The sequence below is a fragment of the Platalea leucorodia genome (genome assembly GCF_965183815.1).
Source record: "Platalea leucorodia genome assembly, chromosome: 3".
In the NCBI taxonomy this organism is placed as follows: Eukaryota; Metazoa; Chordata; class Aves; order Pelecaniformes; family Threskiornithidae; genus Platalea; species Platalea leucorodia.
The window spans coordinates 128,131,543-128,152,451 of record NC_138825.1 but is presented as its reverse complement, the minus strand read 5'-3'; the positions used below and the strand labels follow the sequence as shown (position 1 = coordinate 128,152,451).

At 67.7% G+C, this 20,909-nt stretch overlaps 1 protein-coding gene across 2 annotated transcripts; it reads left to right on the top strand.

Moving 5' to 3' along the window:
* The first annotated feature begins 172 nt into the window (after nucleotides 1-172).
* EIF2B4 (eukaryotic translation initiation factor 2B subunit delta) lies at nucleotides 173-7,298 on the top strand. Of its 2 annotated transcripts, none has more exons than XM_082306672.1 (13): nucleotides 173-381; nucleotides 541-584; nucleotides 664-802; nucleotides 1,269-1,475; nucleotides 1,688-1,770; nucleotides 1,972-2,063; nucleotides 2,464-2,578; nucleotides 2,922-2,998; nucleotides 3,219-3,321; nucleotides 4,391-4,518; nucleotides 6,401-6,581; nucleotides 6,681-6,861; nucleotides 7,071-7,298. In XM_082306672.1, the coding sequence occupies exons 1-13, from the start codon at nucleotides 357-359 to the stop codon at nucleotides 7,268-7,270; spliced, it is 1,575 nt and encodes a 524-aa protein (XP_082162798.1). In that variant the 5' UTR covers nucleotides 173-356; the 3' UTR covers nucleotides 7,271-7,298. The 2 variants fall into 2 exon arrangements, with proteins under 2 accessions (XP_082162798.1, XP_082162797.1); XM_082306671.1 differs by having other exon boundaries at nucleotides 179-381; nucleotides 1,266-1,475.
* The last annotated feature ends 13,611 nt before the right edge of the window (nucleotides 7,299-20,909 follow it).

The following is a 20,909-nucleotide window of genomic DNA, read 5'->3' as shown; positions in this document are numbered from 1 at the left end:
CCGTCCCGGTGACCCCTCCCCACACCGGGACCCCGTCGCAGCCCCGTGCCCAGTGCGGGCCCCCGCCGGGGCGCCCGGCGACGTCCCAGCCGTGCCGCAGCCCTGCCCCGCCGCGCCCGGTGCTGAGCGCCGGCCCGGAGCGGGACGGGCCCCGGCCGCGGGGAGGCAGCGGGGAGCAGGGCCCGGGGCGCTGGGCAGCGCGGGGAGGGACACCCCGGGCAAGGGGCCGGCCCCCGCCCCGGCCGCGGAGTGGCGTCACCGCGCGTCATGCGGAGGACCGCTGACATCACGCAGAGCACGCGGGCGGCAGCGCCCTCCGGCCGGCAGGGGGCGCTGTGAGCGGCCGGGCAGGAGCCATGGCGGAGCGGGCCGCGCCGGGCGGTGAGTGCGGGGCCGCGCCGGGCCGGGCCGGGCCGGGCCCCCGGTGGGCGGCGGGACCCTGCTCCCGCCCCGCTGCTCGGCATCTCCCCGTCCCCTGCAGCCGGCGCCGGCCGGGCCCGGCCGCGCTCCCGGCCTCTCTCACGCTTCCCCTCGTTCCAGGTGCGGGCCCCGAAGCAGCCGCGCCAGTGCCGGCGGGACCGCAGGTGAGCAGGGCCGGGGGCCGGCGTGGGGGCCGGGGGCCGGCGTGGGGGCCGGGGGCTGCCTGACGCTCTGTGCCCGCAGGCCCTGGAGCTCTCCCGGGAGGAGAAGCTGCAGCTGCGGAAGGAGAAGAAGCAACAGAAGAAGAAGAAAAGGAGCGAGAAGGGGTCGGCGGCCGAGCCCCCGGAGCTGGGGACGCCCCCCGACCCAGGGCAGCCCCGGGGTGAGGACCCCTTCCCCCTCGAGGCCGGAGGGCCCCGCGGCAGCCCTCCCCAGCACCCCGAGCAGGGGCAGCCCCGTGGCAGGGCCCCGTCGGTCGCCCGGGCTGGGAACAGCCCTGAGCCAGGAGCATCCTCCAGTTAGGGGAGGCCGCGGTGGGACCTCAGGGGAGTCCCATCTCTCTGCACCTGAGTCCTGGCACCTCGAGTGCCTGCATCTTGTGGGGACTGAGACCTAGAGAGGCCAGTCCCCTCCCCATCTGAACGCAGGGCTGGGCTGGCGGTCCCCATGTCAGCTGTGCAGGGGTGGTGAAGTGCTGGAGAATCTGGGGCTTAGTCTCCCCTGCCCCTCCAAAGGCAGGCCCTTGCACAGAGGAGGGTCTCCCTGCCATGGGCTGTCCCACACACCAGGCTACATCTCCTGGTAACGGAGGCTGGGCACAGACACCCCCCTTCCATCTCCTGCAGTAGCTGCTCACCCCGCGTCCCTCCCAGCCTTGGCTGATGGCCCCAGCGATGGCGAGAAGCCCTCAGGGGGCAAGAGCAAAGCTGAGCTGCGAGCAGAGCGGCGGGCCAAGCAGGAGGCTGAGCGGGCCCAGAAGCAGGCCAAGAAAGCAGAGCTGAGCCAGGCAGCCACAGCAGCCAAGCCCAGGCTGACCCCCACCGAGCCTCAATCCGGTAAAGCTGCCATCACCAGAGGGTGGGTGGGTGGGTGAGCAGGGAGGGAGGGGGCTGGGGCAGGCGCCTGCAGGGGCTGCCCATCCGATCCTTCAGTGGTGCCCTAGGCGCTGCCTTGTCGTGTGTTTTCTGAGTCTTGGGGCAGCGTGGCTGGGCAGGGGGCTGCACCAGGGTGATACCACCTCACACCGTCCTCTCCGCTATCCTCATAGTGGTAAAGCGGCTGCCGGAGCACGTGCAGGTGGATGACCCTGCTGCCCAGAGGAAACTGGCCAAGAAGCTGGAGCGGCAGCAGGTAGGAGGGGGGGCTGCATAACGGGCTGCATGCTACAGAGCAGCTGTGCTGCAGTGTGTGTGGTGGGGTCAGGCTGTGTGGGACTGGGGGCCTGCTCTCTGGTGTGCCACAAGTGAGCGCTGGGTGCGATTGGTGGTGCTGGAGTGAGCAGGACTGTCTGGTGGCCTTGGGTAAGCCATCATCAATGCTGTTCGGCTACAGGTACCTCTGAGGCAGGACTATGGAACCAAGGTCAACCTGTTCTCCCACTTGCACCAGTACAGCCGGAAGAAGCCACTGACACAGCAGATGAGGTATGTGGCCTCCCCAGCCCAGGCCCTTGGTAATCATTTGGCTCTGTTTCGGCCAGCCTGGCTGCAAAATGGCCCTAGAGAAGGGGTGTCCTGGTCTTGCGTGTGGGACAGGATTGATGGGGTGGAGGGGGACCCCTTCACTTGCTTGAGGAGCAGCAGCAGGGGCAGCTGGATGTCCTGCCTGTGGGGTGAGGAGAGCTGCCCTTGGGCAGTGCAGGGCCACAGGAGAAGTGGCTGTGGGGTTAGTCTTACTCCTCAGGGCACAGAGCAAGTAGGGGCTGGACTGACGGCTCCCTTCTTGGGCCATCCCTCAGGTTTGGCTGGGAGCCCCACAATGGGTTGGTTGTTCCTAGACTGTAGAGGGCCAGTGCTGACAGCTCTCTCACATTTGGCCCTGCAGTATCCCCTCCACAGTAATTCACCCAGCTGTAGTGCGCCTTGGCCTCCAGTACTCCCAGGGTATCATCAATGGCTCCAACGCCCGTTGCATTGCCCTGCTGGAAGTCTTCAAACAGGTATGTGAGCAGCTACCCGTGCCCACCAGGCTGCAAGGGCGTTGCACCAGGCACAGGCATCCCTTCCTGTTCCCTGACTACTGGGACTGTATCTGTGCTCAATCATCTTCAGCCTCTTCCTTCTGATGGTGCCCAGGACTGGGCCGTGCTGGTACCCTGTTCTGGTGTTGATGCTGCAGATTTGAGTTCCTGGAGCATCCCTTTGCGCTCCCTGTGAGAGTCTGTCAAGCTGTGCAGTACACGCTTGTGCCTGGCCTGCAGCCTCCTGGGCAAGTGTGGTTGTGTGCAGTGCCTGGCCAGGAGCAGGTGCCCTGAACTCATGCTCTCTTCCTTCTTGTCTCAGCTGATCCGGGATTACTCAACTCCCCCCAACGAGGAGCTGTCACGGGACCTGGTGGCCAAGCTGAAGCCACACATCAGGTGAGGGGTCCCAGTGCCAGAGCAGAGGGACTGATGAAGTTCTGCCAAGTGTGGTCCATCGGTCACCTCTCTGGGTTGGTGTCCACCCAAATTTGGGCTGACTTTCCTGGGGCTCTGGGTTTTGCCTGCCTGCCCACCATCCCCAGCTCAGCTGCACCCTCCCTCTTCCTGTCGCTGCCCTCCAGGCTGCTCTGGAGCTAAGCCCATTTCCTCTCTGCAGCTTCCTGAACCAGTGCCGGCCCCTCTCAGCGAGCATGGGCAATGCCATTAAGTTCCTCAAGAAGGAGATTTCATGCCTACCTGACACCCTGAGAGAAGAGGAGGTGAGTAGCCTTACGCAAGCAGCAGGCTCCAGCCCTCTAGCTGCAGGCACCAGGGTGGAGGGACAGCCCTGGCGCAGGCTAAGCAGGGAGAGGTGGTGGGATGCAGGCTGGGAGCAGTGCTGCAGTGAAGCTAGAAGACTTGGCCATCAGCGTCACCAGCCATGGCCTGAGTGGGGACTGTGGCCAGACCCGCTCTCCCTCTGCCAGCAGGCGCAACCCAGCAGGACCCAAGGGGGCCGAGGTGTGCCGCAGCAAATGCTGGGTTGTTAGTGTCACTGGGCTGATAGGACTGGAGCTCGTCAGGAGCAGGGACACAAAATGGGAGAAGCTGCAGCAGGCGCACGTGGTCTCAGGAAACGCAGCACTGCACTACAGGCCTGGCCAGCAACCAGCATTGTACCTGCATTGAGAAGTGACTCTTGAGTGGCTGGAGGACTTGCACGCTGGTCCAGCTGGTGCTGTGCACTGCAGGAAGGCCACAAAGGCCACCACAGCTGGGCATCATGAGCTGCCCTTGCCCACCAGGACTGCCTGTGAGAGCATTGTTTGGCAGCATTAGTAAAGTCACAGATGAAGAAGAATGTGTTTTTTCAGTGCTCAGCTACGTCCCATGCAAAAAGCTCCACAGGAGCCCATTGGCTGTGGAGCAAGGGGCAGGGCAGTGGTATACGTCAGGAGGATCCTTGAGGCTGCATGGCTTGTGGGCTGAGAGGAGTCAGGCTGGAGAGTCTGAGCAGTAAAATCTCCATGGGATGACCAGAGCGACTGACCTAGGAGATGCGGGGGAGATAATGGGCAGAGCTGGGGAGGGCCTGATGGCAGCTCGAACGTGTGGTGAGGCACCGTGGTCTGATGGGAAGCTTGTGCTGGGACAGGAGTGGCCCTGTGTGTCCTGCAGAGCCCCTGTCCCAGGGGAAGGTGCCATTCAGCAAACAGGCTGGTTGGGAGCAGGGCACGGCTCTCCGCTTGCAGGCAGAGCTGAGCCTTCAGCCCTGCTAGGCTGCAAGGGACAACAGAGTGTCTGCGGTATGGCAAGGCCATGCTGTATGCAATGGCACTGTCTCCCCAGGCGAAGGAGAAGCTGCAGGACACTATTGACAAATATCTGCGGGAGAAGATTCTTTTGGCAGCTGAAGCCATTTCAAGGTCTGCCTTTGAGAAGATAAATGACAACGATGTGATCCTGGTGTATGGATGGTAAGAGGAGAGCCAGGGCAGCCAGGCCAGCGGGTGGAAAAAGGAAATGGAGCAGTTGAATGAACACAGGAAGCTCTTGCAAAAGCAGTTTTTCAAGGGTGGGAGTCAGTGTTGCCCAAGGGGGAGGGAGGGGTTATGGCTCTGAGTCTGGCTGCAGAAACTAGAAATAAAACAAGCAGGGAGGAGGCAGTCAGGGGGTGCCAGCCAGAACTTGGCTGTGGTGGGGAGCTGGTAAATAAAGGCACAAGGGAGAAGTTTATGACCAGCAGGGCAGGACAGAACAGAACAGTGGATGTATGAGGGTGTTGGGACAGAGCAGAGCATGGCCCTGGGATCAGCACTTGCTAACTGGATGTGGATGTATTGTTAGTGCATTAGAAAAAGCAGAGCTCATTAGGACTCTTGTCCTGTCCTGGGAGATGAGCAGGCTGATGAGCTCGCATCACGAGGTGGTGACAGAGCACTTTCTGCGTGGCAGCTGCCAAGGGGAATGCTAAACCATGTCTGCAGAGTGCAGCGGATGATGTTGGCAGGCCTGGCTGCGAGCAGGCGTCCGTGGACGGCTCTGCTGCGGAGGGCTGTGTCCAGCTGATGTTGTTTCCAATTTCTCTGCACGCTGGGACAGGCTAGATGCTGGAAGCACTGGAACCCTTGGATTCATTAGAGGAATGAACAGGAAGGTCTGATCAAGTAGCCTTTATACCAGCATATACTGATTAATGTAGTTGTGTTAGCGCCTCAAACTCAGTTTGTAAATGCCTGAGTTTGCACTGCCTGCTGTTTTGACTAACCCAGACTCCCAGACCACTGGCTTGTGGGTGGCCCACAGTGGTGGGCAACACCTCAACTGGGCCAAGAAGTGCCTGACAGAGGCACTTTGCCATCAGCAAAGCCTCTACCAAAGGCTTGTCCGTGAGACTTGGCTGTTCCTGTTCAGGGCTTGGCGCTGTCCTCTCTTTGTATGTGTCCAGAGTTAAGTGTTTCAGGAAACCCAGATTCACCGCTTCTTCAATACGGGCACTTACAGAGCAGCTATGGCTGTTGACTGGCATTTTAAACAAACTGCAGCAGTCAAATGTCAGGAAGCAAAAATATGGAAGCTTGTTCTTCCTTTGAGGGACTGTATCCCAGAAAGTAGAGGTGGGAAAAGGAGCCAGAGACCGCTGTGGCAAAATAATTGAGATGTGGTGTGCCTCCTGGGTGATCGGCGAAGGAAGGAGCAGGGGCAGGAGGCCAGTGGGGCCCTGGAGCATTATGAGGGGAAACTTGGAGAGGGTTTGGAGGGGGAGTCCCCTGCTGTGGTTGCAGACAGATAGAGGTCAGTGCTGCTTCCAGGGAGAGCTGAGATCACTTTTCCCAGGGGGTGATGGTGCAAAGACAGGGAGAGGGGGCCCTGGAAGCAAGCGTAGCAGGAGGGTGTCTGGAAGGGGCAGCACTTGTAACGGCGAGGGTGGACGTCAGCTCTGCCTGGACTCGTCTAGGCAGCACTAGCCCATGAGGGTCTTGGTGGGAGCCCAACTCCCACCTCTGTTTGGGCTGGATTGTTTGGCCCAGGGACCTGCCGTGGCAGCTGGTACCTGGCAGTGCCTGCTCTGCTGCAGCTGCTGGCAGCCAGCCCAGCCAGCCCCTGCCGTTGGGCGCCCATCAGGGCTGTTCCCTCAACGAGACCCCATGCTGGCACTCAGGAAACCTCCTGCCTGGCCAACACCTGATGAATCCCACACTGGAGCCAGCACCAAGGAAAGTCTCCTGGCACTGGGCTGTGTTTCTGGGCAATGCTGGCAGCATGCAGTGTCAGCACAGGGTGGCTGGGGCAGTCGCGTGGGCCAGGTGAGAGCCTGGCCTGGTGGGACGGGTCAGCCTCCTAACTGGTGTCTGTCAGCTCTTCCCTTGTGAACCGCACACTGTGCGATGCCCACGTGAAGAAGGGACGGGCCTTCCGTGTGATCGTGGTGGACAGCCGGCCACGGCTAGAAGGCCGGGAGACACTGCGCCGGCTGGTGCGTAAGGGCATTCACTGCACCTATGTGATGATCAACGCCATTTCTTACGTGCTGCCTGAGGTGAGGAGCAAAGCGGGGCTGTGCCGAGGGCGGTGGCGGGCACGGGGGAGGCTGCAGCGTGATAAAAGGTGCTAACAGATCCCCGCGCTTCCCTGACAGGTGTCCAAAGTGCTGCTGGGAGCCCACGCGCTCCTGGCCAACGGCTCTGTCATGTCCCGGGTGGGGACGTCCCAGATAGCGCTGGTCTCCAAGGCCTACAACGTGCCCGTCCTGGTCTGCTGCGAGACCTACAAGTTCTGCGAGCGAGTGCAGACGGACTCTTTTGTCTCCAACGAGCTGGGTAAGGCTTCTGTCCCCTTCCTCCCACCTGGGACCTGCTCCCTCTTCCCTCTGCTGGCCAGGACAGACCGATCTGCCCGGCCATTCCCCTTCCCGGCCGAGGGGCCGCGGCTCAGAGGAAGGGCGGCCGTCGGGCCTGGTAGGTAGCAGGGCAGGACGGAGAGGTGCCGTTCCTCCCCCCGATCCCGCGGGCTGCTGCTCTCTCCGCAGATGACCCCGATGACCTGATAGTGCTCCGGAAGGGCCAGGCCCAGCTGGGCGGCTGGGCAGAGAACAAGTCCTTGCGCCTCCTCAACCTGGTCTATGACGTGACGCCGCCTGACCTGGTGGATCTGGTCATCACGGACTTGGGCATGATCCCCTGCACCTCGGTGCCTGTCGTCCTGCGTGTCAAGAACGTGGATCAGTAGGAGGGGCAGCGGCACGGACGCGAATAAACCAGGCCGCACAATACACCTTGTCTGCCTTCTGCGCTGTGGCAGGAGCCCCGGAGCCCCGTGTCACCACAGGCTCAGCTGCGCCCTTTCCTTGGGCACGCTGGCACTTCTGCCCAGCTCTGCCTGGCCCCTCTGGTCCCGCTGCAGGCTGCAGCGGGGAAGGACCTTCCCTGTCCCTGGGCCTCTCCTCTGGGACCCGAGGGAAAGGGTGACGCTGTGGCGGCAGCCCCTGGCTCGCGCCTCCTCTGGCTGTGGCTCTGGCAGCCCGTCGAGCTGGGCTGGCGTGGGAGAGCCCAGCACCTCTGACCCTGCAGCACCCTGGGGGTGCCAGGGCTGCTCCCAGCACCGGCTGCTCCTGCAAGAGGGCCCTGGGGCAGGGTCCAGGCCGAGCAGAGGCTGGGGGCTCCAGCATGGGGAAGGGGGGTGTCCTGCCTCGTTCGGCAGCGTTCCCGTCCCTTCCTGCTGCAGTAAAAGCAGTGCTCGTCCCAGCTCCTGGCGGGGATCGCCGTGGGCTGTGCGTGCTCCCCCCTGGAGCCTGCCGCTGCCCTCCGTGTTCCTAGCTCCAGCGAGGAGCGGGGAAGGGAGGGCAGGGTGCCTGTTAGCCTGGCCTCTGCCCGAAAAGGGGTGTTTTTACACGCCCGTCTCGCCTGTCGTTGCCGCCGCGCGCAGTCGAGATCAGCGGCGGGGAGCCCCGCGTCCCCGGCGCCGGCCGGGAGCCGGGTGAGGAAGGCCGGGCGCTGGCAGGGTTCGAGGGCTGGTGCCGAGCCGCGGAGGGAGGCAGAGCGGGTCCCTCCGTCTCTCCTGCGCTCGGCTGCGCTGCCGGTTGCTGCCCCCGGGGGAGTTGGGAGACACGGACAGGGCGGGGGGGGGGGCAGCTCCTCTCGGTACCGAAGCCTCTTTACGCGGCCGTTACCGGCGGGGCCCGGTGTGGGGACGCCCGGCCTCCGCTGCTCCCGCAGGGGCCGGTCCCGAGGCCACGGGGCGGCGGAGCCAGCGCCTCGGGCAGCGCGCCAGCCGCTCCCGCCGGCAAACGCAGCGCTGCGCCCGCCTCCTGGGGCCAGCGCTGCAGCACGGCCACCGAGCCACCGCGGGCACTCGCCCGCCCTCCCGCGCTCAGCTCTGTCCTTGCCACCGCCACGCCAGGGGAGAGCGCGAACGCAGTCCCCCACTACCACAAATTATGCAGTCGAGTTTCCCGCATTTGGGGAAATCGCAGGGGTCAGCACACCCGGAGTGCAGGGGATGAGCCTCGCCCTGGGAAAACCACCTGCCTGATCATGGTGTCTCCCCTGCCAGGTAAGTATGAAATCAAACCCCCCCGCAGCCCCCCGCACCCCCGCGCACGCACACTCAACGCACGGCCACCCCCGCGCGCCACCGCCACCGCCACCGCGCCGCCGCCCGCGCCCCGCGCCCCGCCGCCCCAAACAGCCCGCGCACCGCCCGCGCGCGACGCTGCCCGTCGGCGACCGGGCGCCACGGTGTCCCGACAGCCCGCGCGGCGCTCATCTGCATGGACACGCCCACGCCCCGCCACGCCACGCCCCCTCTCGGCACCGCCCCGCGCCGCCCGCACACCGCGCCCCGCCGGGCCCCCGCCCCCCGCCCCGGCCCCGGCCCCGCGCGGGCCTCGCTCTGCCGGAGCCGAGCCGGACCGGGCTGCAGCCGCGGCGGGAGGGGACCCAGGGACCGCCCGGGGCAGGGTCCTCCGGCGGGGAGCCGGGGGCGGCGGGGGTGTCGGGGGACACGGGGGTGTCGGGGCCCGGCGGTGTCGGGGGGCCCGGGGGTGTCGGGGCCCGGGGGTGTCGCAGGGACACGGGGATGTCGGGGCCCGGGGGTGTCGGGGCCCGGGGGTGTCGGGGCCCGGGGGTGTCGCAGGGACACAGCTCCGCTCCGCTGCTGGCTGAACCTGCCAAGGGCAGAGCAGGAGCCCCCTCCCTCGGCCGCGGCACAGACCCCGGTCCCCAGGCCCTGGGCTGGGCTCCAGGAGCCGGGCAGGACCCTGCTGGGCGGCGCTGCTTTCTGCTGGGCTCCAGCACGGAGCCACACGGTGCCACCTACGAGGCCTGTGGACAGAAGCATTCGCAGCCCAGTAGCGGCCAGTGCCGGGACCACGGGCATCTGGGCCCCGACAGCAGCACAGCGAGGGCAGGCGCCCACGGAGGAGCCAGCCCACGAGCACACGGGGCCGTCAGCGCGCCCGCGCACCCTCCTGGGGAGGCGGGGGGCTGGTGAACGCTGGCGCTCGCGGTACCCCAGACCCACCAGCTCCCGCCATCCGTGCCTGGAACCCCACGGGCGCTCGCGCTCCCTCGGCAAACGCAAACCCGCCCTCTAATCCCTCTCCTGCTGCCTGGGCATCGCTGGTCGGGCCGGTAAACCTCGCCCCGCCACGGGCAGGTACTGGGCACTGGTGAGGCCGCCCCTCGACTCCTGTGCTCAGCGCTGGGCCCCGCACCCCAAGGCGGCCATGGAGGGGCTGGAGCGTGGCCAGAGCAGGGCAGCGAGGCTGGGGCAGGGGCTGGAGCACAAGGCTGGGGAGGAGCGGCTGGGGGAGCTGGGGGGGCTCAGCCTGGAGAAGAGGAGGCTGAGGGGAGCCCTCATCGCTCTCTGCAACGGCCTGAAAGGAGGCTGGAGCCGGGGGGGTCGGTCTCTGCTCCCCAGGAACAAGCGCTGGGACGAGAGGGAACGGCCTCAAGCTGCGCCAGGGCAGGGTTGGGTTGGGTATTGGGAAAAACTTCTTCCCCCAAAGGGCTGTCAGGCCCTGGCCCAGGCTGCCCAGGGCAGGGGCTGAGTCCCCATCCCTGGGGGGATTGAAAAGCTGGGGAGATGTGGTGCTGAGGGACATGGTTTAGTGGTGGCCTTGGCAGTGCTGGGTTAACGGTTGGACTCGATGATCTTAAGGGTCTTTTCCAACCTTAACGATTCCATGATTCTATGATTCTGTGACTCTCTCAGGGTTTTACCCCCGGTGCCTCTGGAGCCGACAATGTCCCCGCTCACGGTTCGCACGCCCACCAGCCGATTAAGCGTAACCAAATAAACAAAGTGGCCAATGCCCTACGCGCACCGCTTCCCCCTCCTGCGTGAGCCGTCCTCCCTGCTCGGAGCACCCTTGCACCAGCAGCTGCTGCCAAGGCCGCTGCCGTGGGAGGGGGGTGGGTGCCACGGGTGCCGCCGTTCCAGCTGCACGGCCGCGGCGACGCGAGCCCCGGTATCTGCAGACCGGAGCGGCTCTCGGATCCGTGCCGGCTGCCCGTGGACTGGGGGCGTGCGGGACAACAGCGTGTGCTGCACGTGTGCAGAACAAGGTCAGAGAACAGAAACGGCCGTACGTAAAATGGGAGGGAAACTTCAGATACTGCAGGAAATAGTGGGAGAAAAAAGCTTTTGACCGGTGGGAGGACGGAGGAGGAAAGTGCCTGGGACAGCACCGAGGTCTGGCTGGGGTCATTCACGGTGGGGGTTGTGGGGGTCCCGCTGATCGCGCGGGTACAGGAGAGGCTGGGACGGGGCCTGGATGGTGCGAGCGGAGGCCAGAGGCACGGTGCTGAGCGCATCAGGCGATGGGGAGAGCAGCAGCAGGAGGAGGAGGAGGAGGAGGAAGAGAGGGGGAGGAAGGGCTTGCGCTGGGGACTGGAAGGACCAAGTGCAGCAGCGAGGCCGGGGGAACGGGAGAGCAGGGACCCCGCAGCGGCAGATCCCGAGCTCCCCGGGCACCGCCGGCCGCCGCGCCGGGACCGCCGGGGCCCGACTCGGGCGGGGGCGTCGGGGCTCCGACGCCCGCTCGGCAGCCCCCGGCCGCCGCGCCAGGCGCTCCCCCCCCGCCTCCCGCAGCCACCGCCGCCCCACGGGCCCCACCCCGCACCCCAGCCCCGACCCCTCGCCCCCACCCAGCCACCACTCGCCCGCCCCGCCCCCGCTCAGCTCTGTCCTTGCCACCGCCACGCCAGGGGAGAGCGCGAACGCAGTCCCCCACTACCACAAATTATGCAGTCGAGTTTCCCGCATTTGGGGAAATCGCAGGGGTCAGCACACCCGGAGTGCAGGGGATGAGCCTCGCCCTGGGAAAACCACCTGCCTGATCATGGTGTCTCCCCTGCCAGGTAAGTATGAAATCAAACCCCCCCGCAGCCCCCCGCACCCCCGCGCACGCACACTCAACGCACGGCCACCCCCGCGCGCCACCGCCACCGCCACCGCCACCGCGCCGCCGCCCGCGCCCCGCGCCCCGCCGCCCCAAACAGCCCGCGCACCGCCCGCGCGCGACGCTGCCCGTCGGCGACCGGGCGCCACGGTGTCCCGACAGCCCGCGCGGCGCTCATCTGCATGGACACGCCCACGCCCCGCCACGCCATGCCCCCTCTCGGCGCGGCGCTGCCCGGGGCGGGGCCTCCGCTCCCCCTCCCGCCCGGGGCCGCTCCGGAGCCGCCGCGCACCCCCGCTCCCGCTGCCCGCAGCCTCTTCGCTCCCGCCGCGCCGGTGCCGGGGGCCGCTGCCCCGCGCCCCCCCGCCGGCAGCCGGCACCGGCCCAGAGCCGCTCCGCTCGGCGGGCCCTGGCGCTCGGCTCCCCGCGGCCGGGAACGGCGGCACCGCCGCGCCCCCCGCCTCTGACCCGCGGCCCCGGGCCGCCCCGGCCGCGCCTCTGCCGGCGCCGAGTCCCGCTGCGAGGGGCCCGGGCGCCGGCGGGAAGGGGCCCCCCGGTTCCCTCCGTGCCCGGGGCAGGGCTCGGGCAGGCGGCGGGGCCCGGCCCGGCCGCGGGCACCGCCACCCGCTGGGGCCGCCGTCGTCGGTGCCGGGAGAGAGGAGGGCGGCGGGGCGGCTCGGGGGGCGTCGCGGAGCCAACCCCGAGCCGCTCGGGGAGCCCCTGCGCGGCGGCCCCGGGGGACCTGCCCGCCAGGGCGCGGGGGCCGCGGCGGCGGGGCCGGTCTGAGCCGCCGCCTGGAGAAGCGCGGGGGCCGGCACCCCCGGGCCGTCCCACGGCAAGCACGCGGGGCGGGAGACCGGCCGGGCTGACCGGGGGCGCGGGGGACGCGGCTCCGTCCCGGGAGGCGAGGTCAGGCGCCGCAGGAGGCGCGCGGAGCCGTGCTTCGCACCGGGGGGAGAAAACGCGAAAGGCCGACGCTCGGCTGGAGCTGGCGCCGGCTGGGGCCGTGGCTGGCGAGAAAGGCTTCCCAGGGCGCTACCAGCAAGAGGAGGCCTAAGGAAAACGTCGGACCGGCGCTTCTTGAAGATGGACGCCCGGCACCCGGGGGGAAAGAAGAGGCAGAGGCGTTCAGTGCGGCTTTTGCCTCAGTCTTTAATCCTGCTGACAGACCTTGGGCCGCCCGGTCCCTGCGTCGGGGGACCTCGGGTGCGGGAACAGGGACTCCCCGCTTGTGGGCACCGACGTTGCCAGGGACCGGCTGTACCCGCTGAACGTTCACAAGGCCGCGGGGCCCGGTGGCGTTCACCCCGGAGCGCTGAAGGGGCTGGCGGACGTTACGGCAGGACCCCTCTCCCTCGTCTGCCAAAGGTCTCGGGAGTCTGGGCAGGCCCCCGCTGACTGGAAGCTGGCCGAGGTTATTCCAGTTGTCCCGAGGGGCGTAGGGAAGACCCGGCAAGCGACAGACCTGGGACTCTGACCTCAGCACCCGGGAAAACTACGGAGAAGAGCATCCCGGGTGCTACCGAAAGGCGTTTAAAGAACAACACCGTCATCGGGCGCGGTCGGCACGGGTTCCCAAAGGGAAAGCCCTGACTCATTTGATATCTTTCTATGATAAGGTCACCCGCCCAGCGGCTGAAGGGAAGGCGGTGGATGTAGTTTCTCTGGATTTCAGTAAGGCTTTCGGCACTGTCCCTCACAGCATCCTGCCGGACAAGTTGTCCAGCTGTGGGACGAGCGGGTTCGCGGTGCGCTGGGTGAAGAACTGGCTGAACGGCAGGGCTCAAAGGGCTGCAGTGAATGGGGCTGCGTCTGGCTGGCGACCGGTCACCAGCGGTGCTCCTCAGGGCTCAATCCTAGGCCCAGTGCTGGTCAATATATCTATCAGCGATCTGGATGCAGGAGTTGAATGCCCCATTAGCAAGTTTGGCAACGATACCAAACTGTGAGGTGCTGTTGACTCTCCCGAGGGCCAAGAGGCCCTGCAGAGGGATCCAGATGGGTTGGAGGACTGGGCAATCATCAACAGCATGAAATGTAACAAGAACAAATGCCGGATTCTGCACCTGGGACAGAGTAACGCCGGGCCCAAGTCCAAAGTGGGAGAGCGGTGGCTGGAGAGCAGCCCTGCAGAAAGGGATCTGGGGGTGCTGGTCGGCAGCAGGCTCAATAGGAGCCAGCAGTGTGCCCTGGCACCAAGGGGGCAAACCGCGTCCTGGGGGACATCGAACGCAGCATGGCCAGCCGGCCAAGAGAGGGGATTGTCCCGCTGTATTCAGCGTTGCTGCGGCCTCACCTGGAGTACTGCGCGCAGCGCTGGGCCCCACCGTTTGGGAAGGACGGGAAGGTCCTCGAATGCCTCCAGAGGAGGGCACTCGGCTGGTGACAAGGCTGGAAGGCATGGCCTCTGAGGAGCGGCTGAGGGCTCTGGGTTGGTCTCGTTTGGAGGGAAGGAGGCTGAGAGGCGACCTCATTGCTCTCTGCAGCTTCCTGCGGAGGGGACGTGGACAGGGAGGCGCTGATCTCTTCTCCCTGGGATCCAGGGACAGGACGCCTGGGAATGGCTCAAAGCTGCATCAGGGGAGGTTCAGGCTGGACATGAGGAAGCATTTCTTTACCGAGAGGGTGGTCAAGGCCTGGAACAGGCTTCCTGGCAGGGCGGTCGGTGCCCCAAGCCTGTCAGTGTTGAAGAGGCATTTGGACAATGTCCTTAATAACATGCTTCAACTTGTGGTCAGCCCTGAAGTGGTCAGGCAGTTGAACCAGGTGATCCTTGTAGGTCCCTTCCAGCTGAAATATCCCATCCCCTCCCACCCTTTCACCCCTGAGCAGGACGGCACGCAGGGTGCAATACCCCTGGGGTCAGCTCTCCCTGCTGGGTCCCCTCTGGCCCCTTGCCCACCCCAGCTGCTGCCCGGGGATGCAGAGGACGCCCCGGTGCGGTGTCAGCACCGCTCAGCAGCAGCCGAAGCGTGGGGCATCGCCAGCCCTGCGCCAGCCACGCGTGGGGCAGAGCGCGGCACCGCCGGGGCTGCTGCACCCAAAGGTGACTCCGTCCCGGCCGAGCCGGCACGCGGTCAGCTGCGTCCTGAGATACACTCACGCCTTCCTGACGCGGTCGTTAGCTCAGTGGCTTTGCTAAAGCTCTCCCTTGCTCTCATCCACCCCGGATTAACATTGCCAACAGAGAAATAACTGGGCAACAGGCGCAGGAGAGAGATCTGGAGCGAAGCGATCCTGCGGCACAGCCGCCAGCCGCCTGGCTGGGGTGGGCCCGGTGGGCACGGGAGCGGGGCGGCTGTGCCGCTGTTGTAGTGAAATTGGATTAACTGCCGCCTTCTCGCTGAGCAGTCTCGTGTGGCATTAGCAGCTTAGCACCGGGAGCTAAAGCAGTCGAAGCCTTAGGCCACGAGAGCTGACCGAGAGTAAACTTTCTGATAAGACTAATGCTGCAAACACAGAACTCGCTGAATCCAGCAGAGAGGAGCGGAACGAAGAAGATAAGGACCAAGGAGACAATTCCGAGGGAATGAGGTCACGTCAGAAGCAGGCCAGCCCAGCGACAGCGAAAGCCGATAAGAAAACAGGAGCCCACTGGGCAGACTCACGCGATGGGGCTTGGGGATCGAGTGCCGGGCGGTACGGGTATAACTGAGGGGGTGACCTGGGGGGGCCCCCTCCAGAGGCACCCAGCTCGAGCCGTGACCTGGGAGCTGATGAAGGAGGAACTGGAAACCTTCGCACGGAGCTGACGTTAATTGGCAGGATCCCAGGGTCGGACCCCGTTATGGCGGCCGGCGCGCGTAGATGCGTAACAGCCGGCTGCGGCGGCTGCGCCAGAGCCGCGTGCCGGCGGGGGGGGAGCTGAGCATCGCCGGCCAGGTTCCTCGGGGGGCCTGGTGCCATCTCAGCCCCTTCCCCTGCACGGACCGCGAGTGCTGCCGCTGCGGCTGCCTGCAGCGCTTCGGTGCGAGGGGAGGGGGACGGCACCCAGCCCGTCCCCGTCCCGTCCCTGTGCCCGGGCCGCCGTCGTGCCCGAGGGCAGAGGCTTTCGAGGTCGCTAGAAGGGACCCAGCGCCGCGGGGGAGGAACCAGTGAAAACCCTCTCCCTCGGCGGCCCGGGGAGGCGTCTGCGGGCCCTTGGCCAGCGGGGCCCCTCGGGCCAGCGGCGGCCGGAGCGGCTGGCCCTGCGCTGGCCCGGCGGGCCACGGCCGCGCCCGACGGCCCGGGTCAGGAGCCGCAGGGACGGGCGCTTCCCCCGGGGCCGCGTTCGCGGGGCGACGCGGGTGCCGCCAGCCCCTGTCCCCGGCGAGGGTCGCTCTTCTGCCGGGCTCCGCCGGCCGCGAAGCTCCGGCCGCGGCGGGGGTTGCGCGTCCGCCGCCTCCTGCGGGGCCGGGGCGCCCGGGGACCCCGGGACGGGGCGGGGCCTGGGGCGGGGGCGGGGCCTGGGGCGTGGCGGCAGGGCATAGGGGCGTGTCCATGCAGATGAGCGCCGCGCGGGCTGTCGGGACACCGTGGCGCCCGGTCGCCGACGGGCAGCGTCGCGCGCGGGCGGTGCGCGGGCTGTTTGGGGCGGCGGGGCGCGGGGCGCGGGCGGCGGCGCGGTGGCGGTGGCGGTGGCGCGCGGGGGTGGCCGTGCGTTGAGTGTGCGTGCGCGGGGGTGCGGGGGGCTGCGGGGGGGTGTGGTTTCATACTTACCTGGCAGGGGAGACACCATGATCAGGCAGGTGGTTTTCCCAGGGCGAGGCTCATCCCCTGCACTCCGGGTGTGCTGACCCCTGCGATTTCCCCAAATGCGGGAAACTCGACTGCATAATTTGTGGTAGTGGGGGACTGCGTTCGCGCTCTCCCCTGGCGTGGCGGTGGCAAGGACAGAGCTGAGCGGGGGCGGGGCGGGCGAGTGGTGGCTGGGTGGGGGCGAGGGGTCGGGGCTGGGGTGCGGGGTGGGGCCCGTGGGGCGGCGGTGGCTGCGGGAGGCGGGGGGGGAGCGCCTGGCGCGGCGGCCGGGGGCTGCCGAGCGGGCGTCGGAGCCCCGACGCCCCCGCCCGAGTCGGGCCCCGCCGGTCGCGGCCCGGTGCTCGGCCCCGGCGCGGCGGCCGGCGGTGCCCGGGGAGCTCGGGATCTGCCGCTGCGGGGTCCCTGCTCTCCCGTCCCCCGGCCTCGCTGCTGCACTTGGTCCTTCCAGTCCCCAGCGCAAGCCCTTCCTCCCCCTCTCTTCCTCCTCCTCCTCCTCCTCCTCCTGCTGCTGCTCTCCCCATCGCCTGATGCGCTCAGCACCGTGCCTCTGGCCTCCGCTCGCACCATCCAGGCCCCGTCCCAGCCTCTCCTGTACCCGCGCGATCAGCGGGACCCCCACAACCCCCACCGTGAATGACCCCAGCCAGACCTCGGTGCTGTCCCAGGCACTTTCCTCCTCCGTCCTCCCACCGGTCAAAAGCTTTTTTCTCCCACTATTTCCTGCAGTATCTGAAGTTTCCCTCCCATTTTACGTACGGCCGTTTCTGTTCTCTGACCTTGTTCTGCACACGTGCAGCACACGCTGTTGTCCCGCACGCCCCCAGTCCACGGGCAGCCGGCACAGATCCGAGAGCCGCTCCGGTCTGCAGATACCGGGGCTCGCGTCGCCGCGGCCGTGCAGCTGGAACGGCGGCACCCGTGGCACCCACCCCCCTCCCATGGCAGCGGCCTTGGCAGCAGCTGCTGGTGCAAGGGTGCTCCGAGCAGGGAGGACGGCTCACGCAGGAGGGGGAAGCGGTGCGCGTAGGGCATTGGCCACTTTGTTTATTTGGTTACGCTTAATCGGCTGGTGGGCGTGCGAACCGTGAGCGGGGACATTGTCGGCTCCAGAGGCACCGGGGGTAAAACCCTGAGAGAGTCACAGAATCATAGAATCATGGAATCGTTAAGGTTGGAAAAGACCCTTAAGATCATCGAGTCCAACCGTTAACCCAGCACTGCCAAGGCCACCACTAAACCATGTCCCCAAGCACCACATCTCCCCGGCTTTTAAATCCCTCCAGGGATGGGGACTCAGCCCCTGCCCTGGGCAGCCTGGGCCAGGGCCTGACAGCCCTTTGGGGGAAGAAGTTTTTCCCCATACCCAACCCAACCCTGCCCTGGCGCAGCTTGAGGCCGTTCCCTCTCGTCCCATCGCTTGTTCCAGGGGAGCAGAGACCGACCCCCCCGGCTCCAGCCTCCTTTCAGGCCGTTGCAGAGAGCGATGAGGGCTCCCCTCAGCCTCCTCTTCTCCAGGCTGAGCCCCCCCAGCTCCCCCAGCCGCTCCTCCCCAGCCTTGTGCTCCAGCCCCTGCCCCAGCCTCGCTGCCCTGCTCTGGCCACGCTCCAGCCCCTCCATGGCCGCCTTGGGGTGCGGGGCCCAGCGCTGAGCACAGGAGTCGAGGGGCGGCCTCACCAGTGCCCAGTACCTGCCCGTGGCGGGGCGAGGTTTACCGGCCCGACCAGCGATGCCCAGGCAGCAGGAGAGGGATTAGAGGGCGGGTTTGCGTTTGCCGAGGGAGCGCGAGCGCCCGTGGGGTTCCAGGCACGGATGGCGGGAGCTGGTGGGTCTGGGGTGCCGCGAGCGCCAGCGTTCACCAGCCCCCCGCCTCCCCAGGAGGGTGCGCGGGCGCGCTGACGGCCCCGTGTGCTCGTGGGCTGGCTCCTCCGTGGGCGCCTGCCCTCGCTGTGCTGCTGTCGGGGCCCAGATGCCCGCGGTCCCGGCACTGGCCGCTACTGGGCTGCGAACGCCTACTACTGGGCCCCCGACACCCCCGTGTCCCTGCGACACCCCCGGGCTCCGACACCCCCGGGTCCCCCGACATCCCCATGTCCCCTGACACCCCTGGGTCCCGACATCCCCGTGTCCCTGCGACACCCCCGGGCCCCGACATCCCCGTTTCCCTGCGACACCCCCGGGCCCCGACACCCCCGGGCCCCCCGACACCGCCGGGCCCCGACACCCCCGTGTCCCCCGACACCCCCGACACCCCCGCCGCCCCCGGCTCCCCGCCGGAGGACCCTGCCCCGGGCGGTCCCTGGGTCCCCTCCCGCCGCGGCTGCAGCCCGGTCCGGCTCGGCTCCGGCAGAGCGAGGCCCGCGCGGGGCCGGGGCCGGGGCGGGGGGCGGGGGCCCGGCGGGGCGCGGTGTGCGGGCGGCGCGGGGCGGTGCCGAGAGGGGGCGTGGCGTGGCGGGGCGTGGGCGTGTCCATGCAGATGAGCGCCGCGCGGGCTGTCGGGACACCGTGGCGCCCGGTCGCCGACGGGCAGCGTCGCGCGCGGGCGGTGCGCGGGCTGTTTGGGGCGGCGGGGCGCGGGGCGCGGGCGGCGGCGCGGTGGCGGTGGCGGTGGCGGTGGCGCGCGGGGGTGGCCGTGCGTTGAGTGTGCGTGCGCGGGGGTGCGGGGGGCTGCGGGGGGGTTTGGTTTCATACTTACCTGGCAGGGGAGACACCATGATCAGGCAGGTGGTTTTCCCAGGGCGAGGCTCATCCCCTGCACTCCGGGTGTGCTGACCCCTGCGATTTCCCCAAATGCGGGAAACTCGACTGCATAATTTGTGGTAGTGGGGGACTGCGTTCGCGCTCTCCCCTGGCGTGGCGGTGGCAAGGACAGAGCTGAGCGGGGGCGGGGCGGGCGAGTGGTGGCTGGGTGGGGGCGAGGGGTCGGGGCTGGGGTGCGGGGTGGGGCCCGTGGGGCGGCGGTGGCTGCGGGAGGCGGGGGGGGAGCGCCTGGCGCGGCGGCCGGGGGCTGCCGAGCGGGCGGCGGAGCCCCGACGCCCCCGCCCGAGTCGGGCCCCGCCGGTCGCGGCCCGGTGCTCGGCCCCGGCGCGGCGGCCGGCGGTGCCCGGGGAGCTCGGGATCTGCCGCTGCGGGGTCCCTGCTCTCCCGTCCCCCGGCCTCGCTGCTGCACTTGGTCCTTCCAGTCCCCAGCGCAAGCCCTTCCTCCCCCTCTCTTCCTCCTCCTCCTCCTCCTCCTCCTGCTGCTGCTCTCCCCATCGCCTGATGCGCTCAGCACCGTGCCTCTGGCCTCCGCTCGCACCATCCAGGCCCCGTCCCAGCCTCTCCTGTACCCGCGCGATCAGCGGGACCCCCACAACCCCCACCGTGAATGACCCCAGCCAGACCTCGGTGCTGTCCCAGGCACTTTCCTCCTCCGTCCTCCCACCGGTCAAAAGCTTTTTTCTCCCACTATTTCCTGCAGTATCTGAAGTTTCCCTCCCATTTTACGTACGGCCGTTTCTGTTCTCTGACCTTGTTCTGCACACGTGCAGCACACGCTGTTGTCCCGCACGCCCCCAGTCCACGGGCAGCCGGCACGGATCCGAGAGCTGCTCCGGTCTGCAGATACCGGGGCTCGCGTCGCCGCGGCCGTGCAGCTGGAACGGCGGCACCCGTGGCACCCACCCCCCTCCCATGGCAGCGGCCTTGGCAGCAGCTGCTGGTGCAAGGGTGCTCCGAGCAGGGAGGACGGCTCACGCAGGAGGGGGAAGCGGTGCGCGTAGGGCATTGGCCACTTTGTTTATTTGGTTACGCTTAATCGGCTGGTGGGCGTGCGAACCGTGAGCGGGGACATTGTCGGCTCCAGAGGCACCGGGGGTAAAACCCTGAGAGAGTCACAGAATCATAGAATCATGGAATCGTTAAGGTTGGAAAAGACCCTTAAGATCATCGAGTCCAACCGTTAACCCAGCACTGCCAAGGCCACCACTAAACCATGTCCCCAAGCACCACATCTCCCCGGCTTTTAAATCCCTCCAGGGATGGGGACTCAGCCCCTGCCCTGGGCAGCCTGGGCCAGGGCCTGACAGCCCTTTGGGGGAAGAAGTTTTTCCCCATACCCAACCCAACCCTGCCCTGGCGCAGCTTGAGGCCGTTCCCTCTCGTCCCATCGCTTGTTCCAGGGGAGCAGAGACCGACCCCCCCGGCTCCAGCCTCCTTTCAGGCCGTTGCAGAGAGCGATGAGGGCTCCCCTCAGCCTCCTCTTCTCCAGGCTGAGCCCCCCCAGCTCCCCCAGCCGCTCCTCCCCAGCCTTGTGCTCCAGCCCCTGCCCCAGCCTCGCTGCCCTGCTCTGGCCACGCTCCAGCCCCTCCATGGCCGCCTTGGGGTGCGGGGCCCAGCGCTGAGCACAGGAGTCGAGGGGCGGCCTCACCAGTGCCCAGTACCTGCCCGTGGCGGGGCGAGGTTTACCGGCCCGACCAGCGATGCCCAGGCAGCAGGAGAGGGATTAGAGGGCGGGTTTGCGTTTGCCGAGGGAGCGCGAGCGCCCGTGGGGTTCCAGGCACGGATGGCGGGAGCTGGTGGGTCTGGGGTGCCGCGAGCGCCAGCGTTCACCAGCCCCCCGCCTCCCCAGGAGGGTGCGCGGGCGCGCTGACGGCCCCGTGTGCTCGTGGGCTGGCTCCTCCGTGGGCGCCTGCCCTCGCTGTGCTGCTGTCGGGGCCCAGATGCCCGCGGTCCCGGCACTGGCCGCTACTG